At 51.9% G+C, this 27472-nt stretch overlaps 1 protein-coding gene across 1 annotated transcript; it reads right to left on the reverse strand.

The window, feature by feature from the left end:
* Positions 1 to 7113: 7113 nt before the first annotated feature.
* On the reverse strand, positions 7114 to 27181 carry LOC141564585 (NACHT, LRR and PYD domains-containing protein 14-like). Its single transcript, XM_074307223.1, has 12 exons — positions 26683 to 27181; positions 25941 to 26078; positions 25122 to 25193; positions 16180 to 17863; positions 15820 to 15990; positions 14541 to 14708; positions 11976 to 12146; positions 10021 to 10191; positions 9198 to 9368; positions 8802 to 8972; positions 7840 to 8010; positions 7114 to 7449 (listed from the first exon to the last, which is right to left on the reverse strand). Exons 2-12 carry the CDS (start codon positions 25960 to 25962, stop codon positions 7308 to 7310), a joined length of 3114 nt encoding a protein of 1037 aa, XP_074163324.1. The 5' UTR covers positions 25963 to 26078; positions 26683 to 27181; the 3' UTR covers positions 7114 to 7307.
* Positions 27182 to 27472: the final 291 nt, after the last annotated feature.

The raw sequence follows: 27472 nt of genomic DNA on the forward strand, positions 1-27472 counted from the left end.
ACATCATCAGCACCCCCCCCAACAACTGCCTACTCCTGTAACTAGATTAGAAAGAGGGCTTATTGAAGCAATTGAAAATGGAAAAGTAGATAATGATTTCAAACTTCAAATTTTTCCCATGATTCAACAGTATAATTCTGCAGGTCAAGAGAGTAGAAGATATGCTACTTTTAATATGGATGTCCTTAAAAACCTGAAAAAATCTTGCACTGTCTTTGGGGCTACATCAAATTATGTTAAGATGTTAATACACAATTTGGCTTATGAAACCTTAACCCCTAGTGACTGGAAAGTCATTGCAAAGGTGTGCTTAGAACCTGGACAAAATTTGTTGTGGTTTTCTGAATTTAGTGAGCTCTGTAGGATTCAAGCCCAACAAAATATTCAAAGTGCAGTTAATACTTCCATCACCTATGACCTACTAACAGGTGTAGGTTCTTATGCAGACGCTTCAGTACAGATTAATTACTCCATAACAGCATTTGAGCAAATTTAAAAGATATGAATGGACAGTTTTGCCACAGGGAATGAAAAACAGCCCTACTATGTGTCAAATGTATGTTGCTGCTGCTCTTAGTCAAGTAAGAAAAGCATTTCCAAAAGTAATGTTATTACATTACATGGATGATATATTGGGATGTGCACCTGAGGAACAAATGTTAGAAGCATGTCTACAAAAAACCATAGAAACACTAAGGAATTATAAATTGCACATAGCTTCAGAAAAGATTCAATGACATACTCCTTTTCAATATTTAGGATATGAAGTATATCCTAAGGTGCTTACAGTACAAAAACTCTCCTTAAGAACAGAGAAGCTAAACACCTTAAATGACTTCCAGAAATTGATAGGAGATATCCAATGGATGCGTCCCGTGCTAGGCTTGACTACCTGTCAATTGCAACCATTATATGACATTTTAAGGGGAGACAGTGCTTTAAATTCACCATGCCAGCTTACAAAAGAAGCTCAAGAGGCTTTGAGACAAGTTGAACTGGCTTTATCCAATGTGGTTGAAAGAGTCACTCAAAAACCCTTGGAAATATCAGTTTTTGCTACACAAGAGGCACCCACAGCAGTCCTTCATCAAGGAGATAAGTGTGATAGAGTGGGTGAACCTCCCAGCACAACCAGAACAAAGCCTTATTCCTTACCCAGTGCTTGTGGCTAGAATTTTATTAAAGGCCATTAAACGAGCAGTACAGTTATCTGGGACAAGACCTGACAAGATATACACCTTTTATACTAATGCACAAGTTAATGTGTGCTGCAAAACCATCCCAGAGTGGCAAATTTTATTAACCATGGCTCCAAATTTTGCACACGGGTCTCCATTAAAGATAACCAGACTGTTACATAATTGGCAATGGATTCTTGAAGAAAAGGTTTCTAAAGTTCCTCTTAAAGGACCAACTATCTTTACAGATGCATCCAAACATAATATATCAAAACTCCTTTTCAGTCCACTCAGCAGAATGAATTGTATGCAATCATTCTAGCTCTTGCTTATTATCCGGGAGACATAAATATCATATCTGATTCGGCCTAGTAAGTAGGTGTGGTACAAAGAATTGCCACAGCCCAAATAAAATTTGTAGCCTCCAATATATATCAGCTCTTTAAAGAGCTTCAAGAGCAAGTGAGAAAGCATCCAGGTAAGATTTATATTTTTTCATGTCCACTCCCATAGTGGACTTCCAGGTCCTATTTTTGATGGTAATTCAAAGGCAGATAGCCTTCTAACCATGCTGGCCAGTACTCCTTTATTTCAAGAAGCACAAGAGTCTCATTCTAAATATCATCAGGCTGCCCGAGCTTTAAGTTTGCAGTTTGGAATAACAAGAGAAGAAGCTAGGAGCATAGTAAAAGCCTGTACAGCTTGCCTTCCTTTCCATGCTCCTACACTCCCTCCAGGGAAGAACCCTCATGGTTTGAGACCTAATGAAATTTGGCAAATGGATGTGACCCATTATAAATCTTTTGATCATCTATCTTTTATCCAAGTGGTGGTAGACACCTTTTCAGGATTCACATTTGCAATGCCAGCAGCAAAAGAGACAGCCCGAGTGGTAACTGAATTCCTTATACAAGCATTTGCAATTATGGGTGTGCCACAAGCAATAAAAACAGATAATGGACCTGCATATACTTCTAAACATTTTACACACTTTTGTGCACAGTATAAGATTTTACATACCACGGGCATACCCTTTAATCCTCAAGGGCAGGCAATAGTAGAGAGAAGAAACAGAGATATTAAGACACTCCTCCAAAAACAAAAGAAAGGGGGAGCCACGGGTAACCCTAGAGAACTTCTAAATTTAGTTCTCTATACCATTAATTTTTAAATTTTTGACAAAGATGCACTGGCTCCAGCAGACAGGTTTTATAACCCACCGGAAGGGCAGTGTCCAGTGAGAGCAGCTCCACTGTCTTTAGATAATCGCCAAGTGATGTGAAGAGACCCAGAAAGTGGTGAATGGAAGGGACCAGATAGGTTAACTGCTTGGGGGAAAGGGTTTGCTTGTATCTCTACAGATGGAGAAGGAATCAGATGGGTACCAACGAGCCGTATTCGCCTTGTCCATCAGAGAGAGACAGAGCAGACCCTTGAAACGAAGGAGAAGGCCCAAGAAACATCGGGTGGTTCCATTGCTGATTGTGCCCACCACTGAAAGAACCTGGCAGTTATGGCGTTTGACCCATGGACATCAAAAACTGTTGGACTGTAACGTGCTCTCCTGGCAGTTACAATTACTAGTCTGTCCTAGACCCACCAGAGTACCTTTGACCACTGTGCTTAGCAGTGTGAACTCTACCTGGCTCGCCTCCTCTGAGGCCTTCAAAGGTCTCTGGTCACAATCTCCTGAATCTATAGCTTAATAACCGGTAGCACACTCAAGAACAACCACGTGTAATCTTAAAAGCCTTTATTATACCTACTCACATAATGCCCTAACTGATGCCCTGACTTGTTGGTTCCCGAGTGAACACCTGGTCAGAAGACCCATGTGTTCACTACCAAAACCCTTACCTCTTTTGGCTATCCATCTTGGCTTGGCCACCCAGGCTGGGGAGCCAGGGTGAAGAGCACGAGGTTAAAGAGGGCAATTGCTGCCTGCAGTGGGCTTACATAGGGCCTGTGAGGTCACACACACAGCCAATCAGCGAGAGTGTCACCCATTACGAAGCTATCTCAATATGGCCAGGATCCCGCCCAAGGGCAGTCCTAATATCCACAGAAATTACTTCCGGGCCTCAATCTCCTGATGCGCTCTGGAGCCCATTTAAAGGCCCCTTACATTGGACTTGAAAATCCTCAGGAATCATTGGATTCTCTGAGACATCATAAGACTATTGTAGGACTGAAAGTCCTCAGGAATCATTGGATTCTCTGAGGCATCATAAGACTATTGTAGGACTTGAAAATCCTCAGGAATCATTGGATTCTCTGAGGCATCATAAGACTGTTGCTGGACTTCAAAACCTGTTGGGATCATTGGATTCCCTAACTGATGTGGGACTTCAAAAACTCGTGGGGATCATTGGATTCCCTAACAGTGAAGCAATGGACAATAGATTGGTTTTGGACTATGTCTTGGTTGCTGAAGAAGGTATGTATGTGTGACTGATGTTTACATACCCTCCTTCTAGGACTTCTGGAAATCTCTTACAATACCATGTTGATTTATATTGTTTGTTATATCACTACTTGCATGTACAATTCCTGTTTGTTACACCACATTGAGTCTGCACTGACTGTGGGGAGAGTCACCACTAATAGCCTCTGCGTTATTGCTATGTGCTTGTGTAATAACTCCCATGCTGATGGGTTTGTGCATACTTGTCTCTAATAAGGCCCTTCAATCCAGAAACCCGCTAGCAAATCCCCACTTCTCTTTGGTGCTTTTCATCTCCCTTCCTGAGAAGTCAGGGGGGCGTGATCACCTCCTTTTTGGGGTTCTCACCTCCCTGAAAAGTCAGGGATGGCGCGACCACCTGTGGTCTAAAACAAAAGAAAGCGGGAGATGTAAAGGGCTAGAACTGAGCAATGCACTTGGATAATGAAGCACGTGAGACTAATTGCCAATTGGACGGTTCCCTATTAATTTGTTTGAAGATTGACCCTCCCCAGCTGTTCTGTGCTGACTTGATTGGTGGGACAAAGAGGGGGAAGTGATGTGTGGGAGGAGTAAGAGAAACTTGGGTGGTGGAACTCACGATCACTCGCACTCGTGACCTGGCATTGGAGGTGACGGTAAAGATCTAGAATAAAGACATTTAGTGATCCTGACTCCTTCTGATTTCTGGGAAGATAGAGTTCCAGCAATTGACTGTATCAGTAACCAAGCTACAAAAATCATATGATTACCTCAATAGAAGCAGAAAAAGCATTTGAAAAAATCCAACACCCATCCTATTAAAAACTAGAGAGTATAGGAATAAATGGACTTTTTCTTAAAATAGTCAGTAGCATCTATTTAAAACCATCAGTAAGCATCATGTAATGGTGATAAACTGGAACCATTCCCAATAAAATCAGGAGTGAAACAAGGTTTCGCATTATCACCATTACAATTCAATATTGTATTAGAAATGATAGCTTTGGCAATAAGAGAAGGAAAAGAGATTAAAGTAATTACAGTAGGTAATGAGGAAACAAGATTATCACTCTTTGCAGATGATATGATTGTATTCTTAGAGAACCCCAGAGTCTCTACTAAAAAGCTGTTAGAAATAATCCACAACTTTAGCAAAGTTGCAGGATACAAAATAAATCCACATAAATTAACAGCATTTTTATAAATGACCAACATTCTGGAGAGCACTTTGGAAATAAGCCTATGGGTCCTAACACTTTGACTCAGGCTTACTGTTCCTATATCCCTAACCCAGAGAGATCAAAGAAAAGGAAAAGGCCTGAGGAAGGCATGGAACTCTGAAGGCCACGAGCACCAGGAGGAGACAAAGACTTTTGGACTTTAAACCCTGACTATTCTTGTGGTGCTTACTCTGCTGAAAGACTGTGAAGGGCTGAAACTGTTGAATCAATGCACTGGGGTCGGACAATGGAGCACGAGGCTAATTACCGATTGGCCAATATTAGCTTACGCTTGGAAAACGGCCCTTCCCACTATCCTGTGCTGGCCCAATCATTTGGTGTATACAAAGAATTGTAGAAGGGACTGGGGGTGCAGGGAGACTAGCCAGGGTCACTTCTGCAAGAGAGACTAGGAGGTGAGATTGCAGAGATCCTACGTGTCCACTCTCTCTTCACTTCTACCACTAAAGACCAAGAACAAAGACTTTTGCTTATCCTGACGCCTGCTGATTCTAAGGTAACCAGGGTGCTAGCATGGTTGCCACAAGAGACCAAGAAAATCCAAAAAATACATTACATAATATATATTGATACATAACTTTTTGCTTTAGGTTTTTTCTACAATGTGGCTAATGTGGGTTTTTTTTCCACAACATTGCTAATATCCCCACCAGCAGCCACTAACAGGTGATTCCCATAACAGTATTTTTAATATAAACACATTTTAATATAGAATATATCAATAAGCAGGGAAATGTTTCGTGTGACTGCCCGTGTATAGTCCGTGTATTATTTCCCCAGTTACACAAAAAGTCGATGTTTAACATTCGCTGAAAATTCTGTCTTCCAGATTGCCTCCCTCAGCTTGCACCTCTCCTCTCTAAGAGGGCAGGCAGTTTGATGTGGGTTACACGGGCACAATTGTGTAAAACCTATTTCCATATTTAGTGATCTTGTGAAAGATCAGAAAAGGAGGAAAAAACGACCAAAAAAAAGTTTGCTTTCATCCCTATTCTGATTCCACGAGAATCTCAAAATTGTTCTAAGAAAAAATAGCACATAAACAAATACTTGACCAAGGGCCTGGACTTGCTTTGCTGGCGGGGCCACAGGCTCACCACAAAATCACTCTTTGCTCCTAAATGATGGGTCCTGGTGCCCTCTGCAGACCCATGAAGCTGCCCTTAGCAATCGTGTATGTATGGGACGGTGGGGGAGGTGGGCCCATTGGGTATGCTCCCTCCTGCAGTGGCCAGTGGCCGCCCTGCACTGGGGGGGGGTAGTTCGCCTCATCTCTGGACCCCTCCTTGTGCTGGTGGACAACAAGCTCTTAGATCCCCCTTCGGCTCGATCTGACGACCCTTTGCCTTTTTCCCAGAGATCCTTGGGATGGGAGAATGGGGGCAGAGGAGCTTGGGGGAGATCCTGAGAGCTGTTGGGCCAGAAGCTGCTTATGGACCCTGGGGCCCAAGGGGAGAGGCTCCTGGACCCCCCTCCCCCTTCTTACTGTGGGAAGCCCCTGATACAGCAGCCACAAAAAGGGTGCCACAGGCTCCAGAACCTGCCCCTTTGGTACTGGCCCAAAAAGGGTGCCACAGGCTCCAGAACCTGCCCCTTTGGTACTGGCCCAATCCACCTTCCAGAGAGAGTATCAATCCCCTTTTGGGAGGGGAGATAGTGTCAAGGAAGTCAGAGAACAAAAGCCATGGCCCGGGGGCCTCAAGGCCATGAGTTATCCAGATAGTTACCTGCTTGGGCCCAAACTCTTTCACTTTCAGCCAGATATGGCTCCCAGGGGCTCCCACCACGCCACTCCTGGTGGGATTATCCCCCTTACAAAGGGGTTCACACACAGGGGACGAGCAGCCAGGGGGGCCCCCTATGGGCCCAACAGAGGTCGGCTGCTTCCCTGGAGGCCCAAACTGGTTCCCCTCAAGGGGGACTGCCCGCTGACCCTGTAGGACGGTCCTCACTCCCAAGGACAATCATTCTGGTATTTAGAGGCTCCCGGGAGCCCCTGAATCTTCAGGAGAGGAGGCGGGCCACCCCTCTCTCCCCCAGCTATTTGTGTGGGACCCAGGACCTATCATCAACATATGGGAAAAGCAAGACCCCAACTCTCCCAATCTGAGGTCCCCCCGGAGCAGCTCTGGGGGGTGACTCATGGGAATGATGCCAACAAAGGAGAGGGGAACTTCGCGGGGATCCGCAAGGCTGAGCCCTACCAGGGGAGCCGGAGCCCAGCCCAGACCCACAGGAGCCCACCACAACTCAACACAAGCACACCGAATGCAGAGAAAAACAATCAGTCTGTATTTGATTCACCCTTGAAGATGTCCAAGGGAAGAAGGGTGTGGGCACCACGTGACCGCTGAGGGCTGAAGGGGGTCTTGCAGAGCACGTGTGCAGCGCCGGGGACCTGCTGCTCCTATGGGTCCCTGGGACAGACTGAGGATGGGGGCGGGGGCAGGGAAGGGGAGCGGGTCAGGTCTCCAGCCACCAGGAAAAGCCGAACTCCTCGGGCTCGTGACTGTACCAGTCGCCGGTGATGACCAGCTGCGGCCGGTTCTCCTCGGCCGCCTTCAGCATCCGCTGCGCATCCTCGCTGAATGCCTCCTTCCACAGCCTGGGTGGGGAGGAGCTGTCAGTGCCGGGGAGGGGTCCGGCAAGGAGCACTAATTAAGACACCTCCAAGTACACTGGGACCAGCCAGGGAACATTAATTACAAAAATTGCTTGGAGGTGCAAATGCATTGAGGCTGGCCAGGGAACCTTAGACATCTGCAAGGTGGGCATTGGGGTCAGCTGGAGAACATCAGACACCTCCGAGGTGCACCGGGACCATCCAGGAACATTCGACACCTCTGGGGTACACATTGGGGGCTGGCCAGGGAACATTAATTAGACATCCCTGGGGTGCACAAAAATGGCCAGGGAACATTAGACTGGGGCAGGAAGACAAAGTTCAAGCAGGGTCTGCCCCCCAGCCACCACCGCGCTTTCGCTGGGCACTTACGCCAGGAGCTGCAGTCCGCATTCAGGCCGCTCCAGGGCCTCGCACAGCAGTCTCACCCCTTCGTCCCACAAGGCGTTCTGGGCCAGGTTCAGACTCTTCAGCCTCGAATTGCAGAGGATGACCGAGGAGAGGTCCTGGCAGCCGGCGGTGTTGATCTGGCACCTCTCCAGTCTGCCCGAGGGACACAAGGGAAGCCGTGAGTGTGGCCGGCGTGAGTAGAGGGCGTGGACTGGCCAGAGGCCCGGGGTAGAGGGCGCAGACCAGCTGGGAGCTCCGGGGAAAAGGGGTGGACCAGCCAGAGGCCCTGCTCCATGTGCTCACAAGGTTTCCTCATCCAAGGTCACAGATGGTTTTGTGGCCCTCATCCTCCCCCCTTCACCCCGTGCTTGGCCCCTTCTCCTCTCGCCACCCTGGGAGGGCTCACCCACTCCACTCCCAAGTGCAGATCACAGCCCTCTGTGCACTGCCTAGAGCCTCCCTCTAGCCAGCTGTCTCCACAGCCCCTTGAGTTAACATGGCCCCCACTGAACACGCGCAGCTAGTGGGGCTGCCCATCGCTTCTGCCCTCTTGCCATCTCGTGATCTTGGATGCCCTTCGGCCTTCCCCCTCCTTACCAGAGGCCCATGGTTCCCCCTTTCCCTTAAGGCTCCAGCCCCATAGCATTCATAGGGAGCTTATGTGTCCAAGCTTGTGACCCAAGCTTCCAAAGCCCGTGTTGGCCCAATTGGCCACGCTGGACACACGGTAACCCGACTCACAGAGTGACACCATGTTGGCCCTCTTGAGGAATGGAGGATGGCTGCTAGCCAACACAAAGGCCTGTGCCAAGTATGAGCCCTGCCCCAAGTATGAGCCCTGCCCCCCAGGAGTTAACAGTCTTAGTGGCCCCGGAAACATGGTACAATCCTATCAGTCCCCCCCCAAAGACACACACCACGGTCCCCCCAGTCCCCTGGTGTACCCGAGCCTCTGGAGCTGACAATCGGGGTGTCTCAGGGCCTTGCAGAGCAGCTTGACCCCCTCATCTTTGAGGGCATTGTGACCCAGGTTCAGGCTGTGCAGGTTCCGGTTGAGGATGAGGGCATCCGCGAGGTCCTGACAACAGGCCTCGGTGAGGAAGCAGACCAAGACGCTGTGGGAGAGGCCGGAGTGAGGGGGAGCCCAAGGCCGAGCCCCCGAGCCCTTCCCCTCTGCCTCGGACCCCCCCCCCCCCGGAAGGTCTTGGCCGGAGCTCCCTCACCAGACGGCAAGCCTGGTGAGGACAGGGGTGCATGACCAGGCCACTGTACCCCCCCCCCTGCCCCCAGCCCCTGCATGTAGTGGTGCTACGTAAGTGCTGAAGATGGTAAGGGCTTACTCCAAGGCTTGAAGGCTGCACTGCGGCTGCGCCAAGGCGGAGCACAACAGCTTCATGCCGTCATCCCCAAGGTCGTTCTCCCCCAGGTCCAGGTGAGTCAAGTTCTTGTTGTTGAGGAGCACAGTGGCGAGATCCTGGCACCCCGCGGCGGTGAGCCCGCAGCTCCACAATCTGCAGGCCAGGCCAGGACACACACACACCCCCACTGAGCCCAGCGTCCCTTGCAGTCCCCAGCCCCCTCCCATCCCAGGGGGACTGAGCAGTCCCACTCAGGCCCACCCCCAACAATCAAACCTACACTGCCCCCCCAACCCAATCCTCAGCAACCCCCCTTAGGCTGAAACAGGGGAGCCAAGGGAGGGGGGCCTGTCCCAGGGAGGGAGCCAAAGACAGAACCTGAACTGCCCCCTCTGCAGCACTAGAACAAAGGCATGTCCACGGGGCCCTGGGGCCCCCCAACATGGCAGGGAGGGCGGGTCATGCTGCCGAGGGGCCCCCCAGCCAGCAAAGGGAGGCGGGCTCCTTCCTAAGGTGCTCTGGACAGCCAGAGTTGGGGGGCCCCACGAGGGCCAGAATGTGCTGAGGAGATGGAGAATCCTGTCCGCCCCCACCTACTCCCACCAAGCTGAGAAACACCACAGGCCGGGCAAGGGCAGGCTGTGCTCGACCTCAGGATGCCCACCCCTGCTGCCTACCCAGAAGCACTCGCCCCATCGCCAGAGATGAGTCCAAACAACTAAAGGCACAAGCCCATGCTCCCTTCCCTGAGGCCCTTCCTGAAGGACCCCCCCCAGGACCCCAGAGGACAGCCCTGATGCCTTACGTCAGTTTTTGGAGGGGGCAATCGGGGCATTTCAAAGCTGTGCTCAGAATCTTTAGGCCTTCGTCCCGAAGGCTGTTGTGGGCCAGACACAGGTGGGTGAGTTTCCGGCTGGCGGTGAGGGTGGCAGAGAGATCCTGGCAGCCACTGTCGGTCAAGCCACATCCTGCCAACCTGCAAGGGGTACACACAGAGGTGGGAAATGACCCTGGGCTTCCACGGGGGAGGGCAAGGAGACAGGAATGGAAGGGAACATAAGGGGCTGGTTGGAGACAAGGAGCAAAGGGGGGAAGTGACATCTCCAGTGAAGTACCCTCAAAGCAGCCACCTTTCCTCCACACAGGATCCCTCAGATGCTACCATCAGCCACTTCCTGCGGCCCCGACCCCGACCTCCCCCCATCCCCCATCCGGGCCGTCCTCCTCTGGACTCACTCTTCAGCTAGCTTCCGAGGAGGGCCCTCCCCTCCCTAGGGCTGAGCCCCTCAATGTGGCCCAAGATCTCAGCAGTCAGAAACTGACTGGTTCCTGGATGGCCCTTCTCTAGGCCTCAGTTTCTCCATCTGTAAGACTAGAGGCTCAGACTCAACCCAGAGAGTCCATGACACCTTGTGAGCCCTTCCATCCAGCCACCAATGAGCAGGGACGGCATCCAGCGCACACGGCACCATCCCCTCCACGAGAAGAGCGCCAGCCAGCTTATGGAGAATGCAGCCCGGCTCCAGAAGGCGGAGAGTCCGCGGCCCGATCCGCCCGGCTCCCTGCCATCCCTGCTTCCTGGCCTCGAGTTAGCCAAGTTTGCGGGCCAACGTTTGTGGCTCTGAGCTTTTCCCTTTCTCAGGACATTTTTATTCTGCAATCCTGGGCCCAGCCATCCTGGTTTGTTTCTTAAGTTTTTTTTTAATTGGCAAAAAAGCTCCCTTCTCTTCTCCCTCACCTCCCACGCCCCCGCAAAAACAGGGAGCAAAACTAGAGGCCTGATCCAAACCTGACTGTGAGCTGCAGCACCCGTCCACATGGGCCACACCCAGAAAAGGCTTCATCATCAGTCTCCTGGCATCGTGATCGGGATGCAAAAGCCTCTTTCCAAAACCACAGGGACTTTGTCCCCTGGGTTTTGGGCACAGTCTGCCCAGATTTCCCTGCAACCATTCCCTTCCTGATTGCTCACAGCACCACTGTGCCCCACAACATTCCTAGGCTCTTGTTCGGTCATTTCCCAATTGATGGCCAGCCCCCTTCTCGAGCTCTCTGCCACCAAAACCAGGCGCGTTCTAAAGGTTTTGCTCCTCAGAGTCTGTTCTGCTTAGGGCTCACCCTCCCCAATCCTCCTCTTCCTTCCCATTTCTCTGCTGAGGGAAATGCATTTCTGCTCAGGGTCTCCTTTAACCGGTCCGATGCGGGTCAGGCTTCCCTGCACCCGTTCCCTCCGTCTGTAGCGACGCCTACTCGCTCATCCCAAGTACGCGAGACGACGCTGCCCCAACCTTCCTCCCCCTTCCTCTGCTGCCCTCCCCCGGTGCATTCTTCTCTCCCTATTTCCATGCATGTTCAAGACCATCAAGACATAACGGGGCCCATGTCGTTCGGCTCCCTCTACAACCTCACAGGGTGAACCACTCCCCTACTCAGTGTCTACGAGTGTCGGACCCAAAGCCACCATTCACCCTCCCCGTCTGCCATCGCCGCCCCCTCCAGCCATCGTCGCCTCTGTCTGCCATCAGCGCCCCTGGAGCTGGGCAACAAGGCTGGCCCCTCTTCCGTGTGCTAGCCCTCCAAGTCTGACCACAGCTCTCACTGCCCTGCCCCCAGCCTTATCCTATCCTTCCGGGATGCCCGCCCCAGTGCTCTGAGCGCCCAGCCCGCGGGAGCCACGACGTCATTTCCAGACGGAATCACAGTCACCCCGAGTGACCCCCAGCCTGCCCGCCCCCCCGGTACGGGCGAGCGGCTACTTACACCAGTTTCTGGAGGTGGCACTCGGGCCGGTTCAGGGCCTCACACAGCACCTGCACGCCGCTGTCCAGCAGCTGATTCCCCTCCAGGTTCAGATGGCTCAGGCTCTGGTTGCAGGTGAGGGCCAGGGCCAGGTCAGGGCAGCAAGCTTTGGTGAGGGCACAGCTCTTCAACCTGGGGGAGTGAGGCAGCGAGCGTCATGGGGGCCGCCTGCCTCCCCCGCCCCTCCCCTCCCTCTCCCGGTCCCCTCCCCCCTTCCCTTCTGCTGCGTCTCTCCCGTCTCACTGTCTGAGGTGGTCCTCTATGTCTCTGTCCCGCCTGTCCCTGTAAGCTCCTCCGTATCTCCTCTCCCTCTCTGCCCTTGGTCTGTCTCCTATCTGTCCTTGTCCCGCCCCCTCCTACCTTCCTTACCCCACCTCCCCCACTCCGTCTTTCTATTTCTTTTCTGAAAGGAGACACAACTGTCCTGGGCAGGAGAGCAGGAGGAAAGGGCAGCACTGGCCAGGACCACACCAGTGGGGGACTAATGAGACACACTGGCGAGGGCTTGGGAAGCTGAAAGAGAAGGCTGGCAGAGGGAGGAGGCAGCCGAGAGCCCCGGGGTGGGCCGAGCGGGACACACACAGTCCTCAGCTCGGGTCCACCCAGGGGGGATGGGCTCCCAGTCACTGAGCCACCGTCATAGCTGGAATCTGAAGGCAGACTTCAGCATCAGCTCCCTGCCCCCGACACGTCCTGCTGCCCCCTCCTCACCACCTCTGCGGCCGAGAAGCCCCGGGACCCAGGGTGCCCTGAGCCCTGCATCTCCCGCCGGGCACAGCTGACCCTTGCTGGGAGGCAGCCAGGGGCACGAGCGGAGCTGGGCATCTTCCACCTGTGCAGCCAGGGCATCTCCTGCCTCCTGCTCCAACCCACGCTCCCCGGGGGCTCCCAGGGGTTCCCTCTGCCAATGGGGAGCATTTTCCCACTTGGTCACACCCTTCCCATCCCTGTGACTCTCAACCTTGCAGATCATGACCTAAACATACCCCCCGCCCATCCAACTTCCCATAACCCCCCACTCCCCTTCCCCAAAGTTCCCAGGCCTTGTGCCCTCTGGGATGCCTGTTCCACCTTCAGCTTAAATCTATTCCTCTCCTCCTCCTTCCATCTGCTCACTCTTCCTGAAACCTGGCCCTCCCCTGAAGACGTCACCTCCCCGGCTGGCCCTTCCCTCATTCTCCTCGGCTCATTGGTGCAGCCCCCCTGCTGCTTCCCGAGTCCCCCTTCCTCCATCGCCCAGGAGCCTCTCCTCCTCTGAGGTTCATCGAAATCCTGGAGCCGTGTCTCCCCTCCCTTCCTCCACGTGTGTGGTCCCTAGTTCCCAATATTTCTCTTCTCCCCAATTCCTGCCCTCATCCTAGGGGACTTCTCTCCCTCAAAGACCCTAACCAATGAGCTACGCTGCCGCACATATGGACCGTCTCCATGCTCACAGTTGCTGAATCCCCTTCAGGCAACCCCCCCATCTATGGTCACTTTGCTGCGCCTAGACCTCCCCGACCTGCATCCCCATAACTGGTCCCTGTGGCTTCTCCGCCCTTGGGACCACCAGCCACTGAAACTGCCCTATCCCATTGTCTGGCTCCTCCCCAAGGTCAGGCCCTCTGACCCTGGGCGTCCCTCAGGGCTCTTCCTCTATCCCATCAGTCCCATGGATTGGACGATCCCCTCTCAGCTGAGAACTCTCAGGTCCCACTCCTGCAGACCTCCTCTTGCCCCTCTCCAACTGCCTCCATACACCCAAAACTGACCGCTCTCCTTCCTCCTGATGGCGAGGGCACCCCCCACTGAGGCGCACTGGGCACTCTCACCCCCACAACCCTATGATGATCTCGCCTCCGCAGCACCCCTTCTCTTCCTCTGACTCCCTTCCCCAGGCCTTCCTACTTCCCCCTCCAGACCACCATAACAGCTCCAGCAGGTGGGGGTCTACCTGCTTCTAGTCTCCTGGCCACCCAAGGTCCTGTTCCTGTCACACGTGAGCTCCGCCCCCTCAATAAAGCCTGCAGCCCTGGGGCCGAGGACAGGGAGGCCTGAGAAGGCCTTTGCCTTCTGGAAGATGGACTGAGCAAGGACAGGTTTTTCCCCCCTGAGGCAACTGGGGTTAAGTGACTTGCCCAGGGTCACACAGCCAGGAAGTGATAAGTGTCTGAGGCTGGACTTGACCTCAGGTCCTCCTGACCTCAGGGCTGGTGCTCTATCCACTATCCACTGCGCCAGCTGGCTGCCCTGGGCAATCATTTCTAAGCACCCACTCTGTGCCAGCCACCGAGATCATCCTCAGCCCCAGGGGACGACCAGGGTCCCTGCAAGAGCACTGGGGAGAACACTGCAGGGTGGCTTCCAGCCCTGGGGTGCTGTGCGTCCTGAGGCAGGATCATCCTTCCGTAATTTTACCATCCCCCACTGTTCGTTCATCATCGGTCTCATTAAGAAGCCACAGCTGGCAAATCATGGGGGCTTCCCCACCCAAAAGAGGGCACGAGAAGGCACAAGGCGGGGGGCAGGGTCTCGAGGAAGACTCACCTCAGATACTGGAGGTTACACTGGGGGTGTCTCAAGGCCTCACACAGCAGCTTCATCCCATCATCCCCCAGCTGAAGGTCCAGGTCAAGGCATATGAGATGCTGGTGCCCGATGAGAGCCAGCGGGAAGTCTCCACAGGCAAAGGGGACAAAGGCGGTCTGCCTGATCCTGCGGGGAGGGAGGCCCGAGGAGGCCCTTTGTTCCTTTCGGCCTCCACCAGGGCCCTACCCAGAGTGGCCGGTTGTTCCCCGACACTGCCCACCCCCGCCTCCAGGAGCCCCACTCATCTCTTGTTTGGGGCTCCGCCCAAAGCTACTGGTAGATCAGGTAACAGCTAGAAGAGAGAGAAGGAAGATGGAAAAAAGGAAGAAAGGAGGAAGGAAGGGAGGGAGAGGAGGAGGAAGGGAAGAGAGGGAGGGGAGAGAAGAAAGAAAAGAGGAAGGAAGAGGAGAAAGAGGGGAGGAAGGGATAAGGGAGGGAGGACTAACGGCCACCTAAAGTTCTCAAAGCCCTGCACGTCCCCCGCCCTTCCTCGCACCCACACTGGGTGGTGGACACTGCTGGGATCCCCGTTTGATGGAGGAATGGAGGCAGCCAGATTGGGAGGTTTCCACAGAAACCTCTGACTAAAATCTTGCAGACTCACCCCCGGAGGGATGGGAAATTCCGAAGGCAGCAATTCCAGAGAGAAAGAAAAAGGGACCCCCCAAAATGGCTGGTGTGGACGCCCAGGGAATTCACCAATCAATCTTTAAAGCCCCCCCTCAAGCTATGGCACCGTGCACCCCGCCAGCACCTCGGAAAGCACGGGCTGGCTCCATCCTCGGCTCCCTCGCTCACCGGGTGGGCTCTCCCCCAGGGTCCCACACATCTCTTGGAATGCTGCTTTTCCCACCCTCTCTCCACTGCCTGCTTTGCAGCTGTGCCCCCCTGCCCCGGGCCCCCCGCCTCCTCCTGGTTCTTCCACTGCCTGGCTAGTCAGCAGCTGTCCCCGTTCGTCAGCACCCCCTTTTCCTCCTCCCTCCCTCCCCCCTCCCTCACTGAGTGACCTTGGCACCTGACGAATTCAAGGATCATCACTACAGCAGACTATCGGGCCCCTCGGCTTTCCCCGAACTCAGGCACGGGCCACGTGCAAGGGCCAGGCCCCAGTCAAGCCCCGCTTTGGGCCTCGTCCTCCCCGGGTCCCCCTCGGTCCTCCCCGGGTCCCCCTCGGTCCTCCCCGGGTCCCCCTCGGTCCTCCCCGGGTCCCCCCTCGGTCCTCCCCAGCCCCCCCCACCTCAGGGTGTGCAGGCGGCAGTCGGGATGGCTCAGTTGGTCACTCAGGCACTTCATGCAGAGGTCATTCATGGAAGAGAAGCTCAGCTCCATCTCCCGCAGGGTGGCGTTGGTGCTCAGCACGGTGTACAGGGCCTTCCAGCGCGAGGCGATGAGGTCCAAAGCTTGGGGCCTGGGCGAAGGAGAAAGGGACAGTTGGAAAGCGGCTGAGGGAGGCCCCGGCCACTGTGGGGAGGACGGCCCACTCTACGGGAGAACCCCATCACTCAAGAGGGAGGAGCCCACCATCCTGGGGGGAGGAGCCCCACCTCTCTAGGGGGAGGAGCCCCAGTCTAGGAAGGCCTCCCGCCCCGGCGCTCACCCAGCCTCGGCCTCCGCGGGTGACTCGGGATCGTCGGGGTCCTGCTCGTGGAAGACCTCCCTCTGCAGGTGGAGCACCAGCTTCTCGAGCCGGCGGCAGTGGCAGAGGCAGAAGGACGACACCAGCAGGTCCACCTTGCTCCAGAGCACCAGCTGCAGGTCCCGGAAGTGGTCCATGGCCTCCTCCACGAAGGCCGCGTCCTGCGTCTCGTAGAGGCTGAAGAAGAAGTGGTGCAGCGAGAGGGCGCGCAGCGAGGGGGCGGCCGAGCCGCTGAACACGGCGGCCCACAGCAGCAGGTCCCTCCGCAGCTGGGGCGACAGGCGGCAGCCCAGCTCGGCGTCCAGCAGCCGGGCGCACTCGGGGTTCAGGAGGCCGAAGAGGAAGTGCACGGCCAGGCTCAGGAAGCTCGTGTCCACGCCCGAGTACTTCTCCAGCTCGGTGGTCAGGTCTTGCACCGAGTGCGCCGCCGAGGGGCTGCGGGTCACCTCCATGGCGCTGTACAGGGCCGCGAAGAACTCCTGCAGGGTCAGGTGGAGGAAGGCGTAGCCGCCGGCCCGGCCCAGGATGATGTGGGTGTTCAGGAAGGGCTCGAGGTCGGCCGGGGTCAGCATGTGCCTCTGCAGGTCGCTGGTGTCGAAGCCCGTGGCGTGGGCCAGCACGCCGTCGGCCGCCAGGCGGCACAGGGCCCGCAGCTGGCCCTCCTGGGGGGCGGCGCGCCCGCGGAACAGCCCGGTCACGTAGGACACGTAGAGGCGCGTGGCGGTCAGGGGGCCCTGGCTCAGGTCCTGCCCGTCATCCAGCCGCTGCTTCAGGCCCGTGCAGATCAGCCAGCAGACCAGCGGCGAGCGGCACAGGGTGGCCAGCGTCTCGTTGTCCCGCACGGTGGCTAGGGCGGCGCGCGCGCTGGCCCTGTCCCCGAAGAAGCGGTGGAAGTACTCCTCCCGGTCGGCCTTGGACAGCCCCAGGACTTCAACCAGCTGGGGGCAGCCCAGCCAGCGCGCCAGGCGGGCCCAGCCCGAGGGCCGCACCACCAGCAGCAGGCAGGCCTCGGGCAGCAGGGTTCTCCGCAGCAGCCCCTGCAGCAGGCTGGCCAGCGGCCGGGGCTCGTTCCAGTCGCGACACAGCTCGGCTTCGGGCCCATCCAGGAAGGGCTTCAGCTCTTCCAAGCCGTCCAGGACGAACAGCAGGTTCTGGGGCTGTGATAGGATGTCGGAGACCGGGACGGGCGGGCTGGGCCACTCTCCGGAGATCAGCTCGGCCATGCTCTTCTCGGCCGTCCCGTCCATGTCGCCGAGGTTGAAGTAGAAGACGTACTGGAACACGTCCCGGCAGAGGTGCCCGTGGGCCCAGTCCAGCATCAGCTTCCTGGCCAGCACGGTCTTGCCGATGCCCATGGGCCCCTGCAGGACCACGGTGTTGGGTCGCCGGTCAGTCCTCTCGTAGGGTTGGAACAGTGCGGCCAGCTGCCCGGCCTGGCCGGGGATCTCGCTGAAGGGTGGCCCTTCGCCAGGGGGGAGCTCGGAACCCTCTTCTCCGATGACCACTCGAACCTTGGCGCAGGTACGGGAGAACAGCAGTGTGGTGGGCCCGTACAGGAAGTTCTCCCTCTCTCCGGGCCAAGAGTCTCCGGCCCTCAAGGAACTAAATTTCTCCGCCATCCAGGCTCTATACCTCCTCCTGTCATCTATGTCAGGAAAAAAAGCCAGAGAAACAGAGGTTATGGGTGGGGGCAGGGCTTTCCTGAAGTAGCCTTCATATGTTCCACTCAAGTTCCTGAGAGCAGAGGGCCAGGACCGCAAAATTGAGATCTAGAGGCCTCCATGGGGATGAATTCTACAATTCACAGGCCAGGAACTAGGGAATGTGAGGAAATACAAAGTGGATAATTCTTGATTCTATTAAATTAAACAAAACCAATGCAGCCAAAATTAGAAGGAAAGCAGAAAACTGGGGAAAATTTTTTTACATCCAGTGTTGCTGATAAAGGCCTCATTTTCCAAAATATACAGAGAACTGACTTAAATTTATAAGAATTCAAGCCATTCTCCAACTGATAGTCAAAAGATATGAACAGACAATTTTCAGATGAAGAAATTAAAACTATTTCTAATTATATGAAAAAATGTTCCAAATCACTATTGATCAGAGAAATGCAAATTTTAAGACAACTCTGAGATACCCCTACACACCTGTCAGATTGGCTAAGATGACAAGAACAAATAATGATGAATGTTGGAGGGGATGTGGGAAAACCGGACACTGATGCATTGTTGGTGGAGTTGTGAAAGAATCCAACCATTCTGGAGAGCAATTTGGAACTATTCAAAAAGTTATCGAACTGTGCATACCCTTTGATCCATCAGTGTTTCTACTGGGCCTCTAACCCAAAGAGATCTTAAAGAAGGGAAAGGGACCCATGTGTGCAAAAATATTTGTGGCAGCCCTTTTTGTAGTGGCCAGAAGCTAGAAAGTGAATGGATGCTCATCAGTTGAAGAATGGCTGAATAAGTTCTGGTATATGAATGTTATGGAATATTATTGTTCCACAAAAAATGACCAGCAGGAGGATTTCAGAAAGGCCTGGGGAGACTTCCATGAACTGATGCTGAGTGAAATGAGCAGAACCAGGAGATCATTGTCCATGGCAACAAGGCTGTACCATGATCAAGTCTGATGGACGTGGCTCTTTTCAACAATGACATGATTCAGACCAGTTCCAATAGATATGAAGTGAAGAGAACCATCCACACCCAGAGATAAAATTTATGAAGACAATGTGGATCACAGCATCATATTTTCACCTTTTTTGTTAGCTTTTTTTTTTTCTTTTTCATTTTTCTCCCCTTTTGATTTGATTTTTCTTGGGCAGCATAAATATGGAAGTATATTAGAAGAATTGCACATGTTTTAGCTATTTTGGATTACCTGCTGTTTAGGGGAGGAGGTGGGGGGCAGAGAGGGGGAAAAAAATTGAATCACAAGGTTTTGCAAGGGTGAATGTTGAAAACTATCTTTGCATGTACTTTGTGGGGGGGAAGCTAATTTTTTTTAATCACTTGCAGAACAGGGAGACATGTTACCAGCAGTTTACATAAAAATCTAGAGAGTTTTGTTGCTATTGTTTTGTATTTGGTTACCTACAAGGTTCTTATAGGCTTTAAGCTATATCGTATGGTGGCTACCTAAAATGCTCACAGATTTGCAGAAGTGCATGTCTAGAACGTGATCACGGAACACTGACATTATATTTTAGAGAGAATAAAATCGAAGTGATGGAATTATATTCTTACTTGATCAGATATCATTTAGAATAGGCTGGAGGCAAGAGCAATAAAGTCCTCTCAAAGCTTCACATTACAGAAGGACCACCATTTTCCAACTCACTTAATTTTGCCATCAGTTGCTTTGCTTAGTTTTAAACTCCATAAATATCAGCCTCTTTACTTTCATCACCGCAACTCTTTTCAGCTTCCCTTAATAAACTGTATTATATTATAATTCTTGAGGGCACAGACTGGTTTTTGTTTTTAGTTTTTTTTTTTTAACACTTATTTTATCTCCATGGCTTAGTACACCACCTAGAAAATAATAGGTGCTCAATAAATGTTTATTGACTAAGTGAAAACAAAAACCCACAGTTCTTAACTAGGGTCAACAGATCCTGCCTGGGATCTATGGACAGAAGTCAAAAAGGCCCATGATTACAGACATAAGACCACCAGCTGGCACGTGAGCTTTGTTCCACAAAGGCCATGATGCCCCACAGGACAGCCCTCCTTCATGGCACTGGTAAAAGCAAGGGGACTTTAAAAGCTCGAGTACTGTCAATATTCACTCAGGCAGGAGGTGGCTAAGGAGCCCCGCACACTGGGAGGCTGCCATCTGTAGCAGCCGGCGTTTATGCTTTGCATAGCACTTTGTTACTGTTCTCATGCCCGTTACAGGTGGTAAAACTGAGGCAGGCAAGGGCTAGTCAATGAGTAAGGCTGGACTTGAATTTGGGTCTTACTGACTCTGAGCCGTGCACTCTATGCATTGTGGTACCTCCTTGCTGCCTCCAGGTCAAAGACCCGAGTTCAAATTCCATCTCTGTCATTTGATTACTTTGGATATGGTAGCATTAGGTGCTACCTGAGACATGGAACGAGTCCCTTCCCCAACTGTAAGAAATCTCACTAAGTCTTGACCATATCTCCTTGGGGTATGTTCTGATTTGTAAGGGATCTCCATGAAGGTCAGATCCCTTTGTATAACCTCATACAGAGAACAAGAGAAGGTGCTTGCAATTATTTGATAAGACACCAGGAATCACAGGAAGAGCCCGCCACGTCTCCTCGTGCTCGATTTAAGACCTTCCTTTGAGGGCATGCGAGGGCACCCTGAAACCTGGTCAGTTCCCTGAGGGAAACCAGCTGGGATAAGGGAATGAAGAAAGCACTCTCCTTGATGGAAGAGCCCATATCTGGGGAGCTGTTCTGTCCAGGAGGTTGTATGTCAAAAAATAAACTGGCTTTAGTGCCTTCTTTGTTCTCAGTGTATAAACCCCGCAGAAAAAGGGAGCTGTTCACCCAAGGAGGGGACACCTTTGTAAAGGGCTAGAACTGAGCAAATGCACTTGGATAATGGAGCACATGAGACTAATTGCCAATTGGACAATTCTCTATTAACATGTTTGGAGGATAACCCTCCCCAACTTTTCAGTTCTGGCTGGATCGGTGGGTGTGGACAAAGGAGAAGAAGTGACATGAGTGGGTGGAGTAGGAGGAGGAAATTGAGGCATTCTCCTGGAGGTGGAGAGAGGGGAAGGAGGTGTAGAGATTGCTAGATCTAATCCCCTGACCTTGACCGCAAAAGACCAAAAATAAAGACTTTAGATTATCCTGACTCCGGCTGATTTCTGGAAAAACAGAGTTCCAATACACTTTGCCTGGGATTTTTCCCAATTTGGGGTATACTTTGACCAGTAGCCTGATTGGGGACTGCCCCAGCCTGAAGGGTCCAGAATTGATGTTTCCCAAATTAGTGACGATGTATGTTACATGTTTGTCTGTTCTCTGTCTTTGTTATATGTGATAATGGTTGTCTATTAAGTTGTGTATTATTTTTTCACTACAAGTCTTTTTTACTATTTCTTGTTTATATCAGCAATAAACTTCTGGCCCTCCCTTCCTAGTCTATGCCTGCTGAATGTGAAATCCGAACCTGGATTAACCTGACACCCCTCTAGCTGACAGTTTGTTCTTTTGTAAAGTGCTGATAAAATTGATCCCCAGGATCCCAATTATTACATGTCCACCCTCTGGTTCCTGCCAGAGCTCATCCCAGGGATGCTAGAGAAAGGCTCGGCCATCCCTGTGAGGGGCTGGCCAGAAAGGACAATGAGTAGAGCTCAAGGCTGGAGGCAGCAGGAACTACTATTCCTAGTCTGTAGACAATAGATAATGCTATAGTTAGTACTAGTGGTCCAAGGGAGTGGAAGTGAATAGAAGCATCAGTCAGAGTAGTCAGTGGCAGTACTAAGTAAGAGCAATAGTAGTTATGTAGTTAGTAAGAATGTTGCTGTTAGTAGGAGCTACTAATGATGTTACTAGTGATAGGCGCTAGGAACAGCAGGTAAGAGTTGCTACTAACTACTAATGACTGAGTGACTACTCAGCAACATGGAGTAGTGGGAGAGAGTAGTTAAAAGTAGTAACAGAATGGGGGCAGCTAGGTGGCGCAGTGGATAGAGCACCAGCCCTGAATTCAGGAGGACCTGAGTTCAAATCTGGTCTCAGACACTTAACACTTCCTAGCTGTGTGACCCTGGCCAAGTCACTTAACCCCAGCCTCAAGGAAAAAAGAAAAAAAAAAAAGTACTAACAGTTAGTAGTGGTTGTGAAGGTGACAGCAAGAATGGCAGTTAGTAGTAAGTAGTAATGGTGTTACTAGTGATAGGAATTAGGGGCAGCAATTAAGAGTTGCCACTAACTACTAACAGTAGTTTGGTATGAAGTGGTAGTCACTCAGCAGTATGGAGAGAAGAGTAGTTAAAAATAACAGAAGTAGTAGTTGTCCTAAATGACAATAAGAATGGCAGTTAGTATGCTCAAAAAGTTATTAAACTGTGCACATACCCTTTGATCCAGCAGTGCTACTACTGGGCTTATATCCCAAGAAAGTACTAAAGGAGGGAAAGGGACCTGTATGTGCCAAAATGTTTGTGGCAGCCCTTTTTGTAGTGGCCAGAAACTAGAAACTGAGTGGATGCCCATCAACTGGAAAATGGTTGGATAAATTAGGGTATATGAATGTTATGGAATATTATTGTTCTGTAAGAAATGATCAGCAGGATGATTTCAGAAAGTGCCTGGAGAGACTGACATGAACTGATGCTGAGTGAAATGAGTAGGACCAGGAGATCATTATATACTTCAACAACAATATTGTGTGATGATCAATTCTAATATATGTGGCCATTTTTAACAATGAGATGAACCAAATCAGTTCCAATAGAGCAGTAATGAACTGAACCAGCTACACCCAGCGAAAGAACTCTGGGAAATGACTATGAACCACTACATAGAATTCCCAATCCCTCTAATTTTGTTCACCTGCATTTTGGATTCCCTTCACAGGCTAATTGTACACTATTTCAAAATCCGATTCTTTTTGTTCAGCAAAACAACTGTTTGGACATGTATACATAGATTGTATTTAATTTAATGAACATGTATTAATCAACCTGCCATCTTGGGAGGGAGGGAAAGGAGGGAAAAAATTAGAACAAAAGGTTTGGCAATTGTCAATGTTATGAAATTACCCATGCATATATCTGGTAAATAAAAATTATTAAATAAAAAATAATAATTTAATTAACTGATTAATTGATATGTGATGTTCATTTTGAATGAAACAACTCCAGAGTAAATCTTTAAATCAATTAAAGTCATATTGTATGTTTGTTTTAACAGACTCCAAATCTGTGGAGCAGTTCCATGAGTACAAATTAAATGTCTATAATTTATTATTTTTGATTCTTTAAAGGGACAATAATCCGTGGTGCCTGAAAAGATGTATTTTTGCACAAATAGACTAATAACAAATTCATAGCTCTAAAAAAAAAAATTAATGGCGGTTAGTAGGTAGTAGTAATGGTATTACTAGTGATTAAAGAGTTAGGAGCAGCAGGTAAGAGTTGCTACTATTATTAGTACTGGTATGAAAGTGGTAGTCACTCAGTAGTATGGAGCAGTATGGAAAGAAGAATAGTTAAAAGTAGTAACAATAGTAGTAGTTGTGCTAAGTAACAATAAGAATGGCGGTTAGTAGTAAGTAATAATGGTTTTACTAGTGGTGATAGGAGTTAGGAGTTGCTACTAACTACTATTAGTACTGGTATGAAGTGGTAACAGCAGTATGAAGTAGTGGGAGAGAAGAGTAGTTAAAAGTAATAGTAGTTATTAAGTGACAGTAAGAATGGGGGTTAGGAAGCAGTAATGGTGTTACTAGTGGTAGGAGCTAGGAGCAGCAGGTTGCTACTAACTACTAACAAGTTAGTACTGGTATGAAGTGGTAGTCACTCAGCAGCATTGAGTAGTGGGAGAGAAGAATAGTTCAAAGTAGTAACAATAGTGGTCGTACTTTTCGAGGTGACAGTTAAGTGACAGTGGCAGTAAGGAACAATAAGAATGGCAGTTAGTAGTGGGCAGTAATGATGTTATTAGTGATAGGAGCTAGGAGCAGCAGTTAAGAGTTGCTCCTAACTACTAACAGAAGTTAGTACTGGCATGGAGTAGTGGGAGAAAGAGTAGTTAAAAGTAGTAAGAGTAGTTGTGCTACTAAATACTAACAGTAGTAGTTAGTACTAGTATAAAGTGGTGGTCACTCAGTAACATGGAGTAGTGGGAAAAAGAGTAGTTAAAAGTAGTAAGAGTAGTTGTGCTAGATGACAGTTAAGTGACAGTGACAGTAAGTGACAATAAGAATGGCAGTTAGTAGTGGGTAGTAATGGTGTTACCAGTGATAGGAGCTAGGAGCAGCAGGTAAGAGTTGCTACTAACTACTATTAATACTAGTATAAAGTGGTGGTCACTCAGCATCATGAAGTAGTGGGAGAGAAGAATAAAAAGTAGTAACAGTAGTGGTTGTACTTTGCGAGGTGACAGTTAAGTGACAGTGGCAGTTCGGGACAATAAGAATGGCAGTAGTAAGTAGTGGTATGGCGCAGTATGGCGCTATGGGAGAGGAGAGTCGTTAAAAGCAGTAACAGTAGTTGGTCATGGTTCTAGGTAATAGAATACAATAGGTGGTCATCATAATTAGTAGTAATGGTGGTTGCAGCAGTAATCAGTGGTGGTAATGGCATTCCTAGTGATACTAAGTAGGTGGGACAGTTAAGAGTTAGTAATATTACTACTAATAGTAGTCATGGTACTAAATAGTAGTAATGGTAGTTATAGCAGTTAGTTCTAATGGTATTAGGTGGTAGTAAGTGGCAGTTAGTAGCTGGCTAGTGGGATGGCGGTTACTAAAGGTACTAGGGTAGGAAGTGGAAGTGAAGAGTCCTCAGGAGGAGTAACGCTTGTAGTGAGCAGTGAGAAGTGGCGGTGATAGCACTGAGTAGTTGGGGCAGTAGCGGGCAGTAAGGGTGGCAATATTATCAGAAGTGCTCATGGTGGTGGCTAAGGGCAGCAGGGGTAGCTACTCATGGAATGAGGTGGTGGTATAGGCAGTGAGTAGTCATGGCAATTCATGGTCATAATGGCCATAGTATTACTGGAGGTAGTGAGGACAAAGGCACTAAGAGAATTAAGTTAGCATTCGCATTCACGTTGGACAATTAGTACTAATAGGGGTAATGAGGAACGGTTGTTAATGGAAGGAGGAGCAGCACAACACTGCCCACTTGCGGCCTGCCCCCCGCTGCTGCGCTCCCCATCCTGCCAAGGGGCCCCACTCACCTGAGTCCTCCTCTGGCTCAATGACTTTCTCTACCGGGCTGGCTCCAATCCGTCCCCGCATCTCAGCGGCCTCTGTAGACCAAACAAAGGTCACTGTCAGCCCTGGTCTCGCCCCACCTTACCCATCCCCGGGGGCCCCTCCACTCCACCCACTGCACGTCAGCGAGCTCCATCGTGGTCAGTGAGGCAGGAGGAGGTACAAAGTGATCAGGGCATCCAGACCCAAAGCCAGAGAGGCCAGGGTTCAGATCCCACCAACACATGGGAGGGAGAAGGGGGAGCCACATGAAAGCAAGCTCTGAATCACCAAGAATAAGGTGAAAATGGCAGGACATACACATACATTGTTGGTGGAGCTGCATGGGGGCCTACTGCTCTGGAGCCCCATGGGGAATTATGGAAAGTCAGTCACTGCAGTGCCCACTCCTAGCCACCACCCCCCTGGGGCATGACCCAGCCCATGGAGGGCAAGGGGGTTCACTCTGTGCCCGCAGAGAGCCGGACCCAAGGTGCCGCCCCGGGAGAGCCTCTAAGCTATGGTCACACCATACAGAAGAGCAAAGCTGGACCCCAAGCCAGAGAAGGGAGCCCCCCAGAGACTAGGGAGAAGGGGTACAGGCCCCCAGACTGGGGGGTACGGGGCAGAGGAGGCCCCCAGAGATTGGGGAGAGCAGGTATACAAGGCAGAGAGTAGGGAGAGAAGGGGATACAGGGTGGAGACAACCTCCCCAGTCTGGGGGGGAAAGGGCACAAGGCAGAGGAGGCCCCCAGAGACTGGGGACAAGAGGGGGTGCAGGTCCTGGGGGCCGAGCCACTCACCGCTCTCTGGGGGCTGCTCCATGTTCTCGCAGATTCTGGGGGTCCCGTCTCACCAAAGGGGGGCCAGGGGACCAGAGGACCTTCGTCCCTGTGGCCAGCACCAAGTTGTCACCTGCCTCACACAAGGCCAACCGGACCCTGAAAGGACAGTGGCCAGGTCAGGCCCAGGATCAGGCCCACCCCGTGCCCTCTCTGTAGAAGGAAGGGAGGAGGGGGAGAAAAGGAGAGGGAGGAGGGAGAGGGAAGAGAAAAAGAGAGGGAGGAGAGGAAGGAGGGAAAGAAAGAGAGGGAGGAAGGAGAGAAGAGAAGGAGGGAAGAAGAGAGAGAGAGGAGGGAGAGAAGAGGAGAGTGAGAGAGAGTGAGGGAGAGCGAGGGGGAGAGAGTGGGAGAGAGTGAGGGGGAGGGAGAGTGAAAGTGAGAGTGAGTGAGGGGAGGGGCGTCGAGGGGAGGTAGGGCAGCTGGGGGGTGGGGCGGGGCGGGGCAGGGCGGGACAGACGCACCCCGTGACAAGGTGCTGAACCAATAGAGAGCGCATTGCTTAGACACTGGCGGTATCCCAGGGCCCCGCCCCCTCCGGGGAGGGTCGCGGCCCCCAGAGGCCTCATGAGGCAGGACTGTCCCCTGGGCTCGAGGCCAAGTCCTCCCCCTCTTATTTGGGGGGAGGGAAAGCTGGGGGAGGGGGGAGCCGGTGTACCCAGATCCCATCGGTCGAGAAAAGAAACTGAGGCAGAGGCTCGCTCACCGAGGCTGTTGCGGGTCCGGGAGCGCGCCCGCCGAGTTCGACGCCCTACTTCCCTCTAGGAGGGAAAACTTTCGCTCGCGAATCTACCCCCTAGCGCCCGGAGCGCGACTCCATTGGCTCCCACAGCCGCCCGTCTCCCTCAGCCCCGCCCCCTCCCCTTGGAGGTGTGGGGCCGGGCCTCGGAGCAGAACAGATTCAAAAAGGCTGCAGGCACATGCGCATGGCGCCTCTAGGCCTCCCGCGGAAAACTACATTTCCCAAAGGCCCCGAGCACGCCGGCTTCGTCCACCGGCAGCGAGGCGAGGGTGGAGAACGCTGGCCATGGGCCCTGGGAGGAACACGGATTTTATTTGGTGGTTTATTAGGAATTACTCGCTACTGTAAAGCGATCGGAATAATAAAGAGTTTGCGGTAACTTTGTCATTTAGTCATTTCGTGGGTTGGCTGGATAACGGGAGCGCCCCCTCCTCCCACCGGTGTCGGCCCCTCCTCCACCCCCGGCAGGAGCTAATCCCGATAAGTGCGATAACTGTGACATCACTACTTTCCTCTAAAATCAAAGCGCTTTATTCTCGGTTTAATTAAGGCCTGGAGTCTGAGTGCGGCCTGCGATGTTTGTTTTGGGGGACCGGGCTATTCACTGCGTTTGTTCGCCTCAGTCTCCTATCAGTAAAATAGGAATCATTACGCCCCGCCCCCCAGGGCGTGCTGCGGCTCGCCGGAGACCTAAAGTGTAAAGCGCTCCCCCCAGTGGCGGGTGCCCGGTGGTCCCCCGGAGGCCTAAGCCGTC

The sequence above is a fragment of the Sminthopsis crassicaudata genome, chromosome 3 (genome assembly GCF_048593235.1).
Source record: "Sminthopsis crassicaudata isolate SCR6 chromosome 3, ASM4859323v1, whole genome shotgun sequence".
Lineage (NCBI taxonomy): Eukaryota > Metazoa > Chordata > Mammalia > Dasyuromorphia > Dasyuridae > Sminthopsis > Sminthopsis crassicaudata.

Coding starts and splice junctions, on each gene's coding strand:
- LOC141564585 (XM_074307223.1), bottom strand. CDS start 25,962: ATGGAGCAGCCCCCAGAGAGCG. Junction 25,194..25,940: donor GGAGCAGCCCCCAGAGAGCG/GTGAGTGGCTCG, acceptor TTTGGTCTACAG/AGGCCGCTGAGATGCGGGGA. Junction 7,450..7,839: donor TGCGGACTGCAGCTCCTGGC/GTAAGTGCCCAG, acceptor CTCCCCACCCAG/GCTGTGGAAGGAGGCATTCA.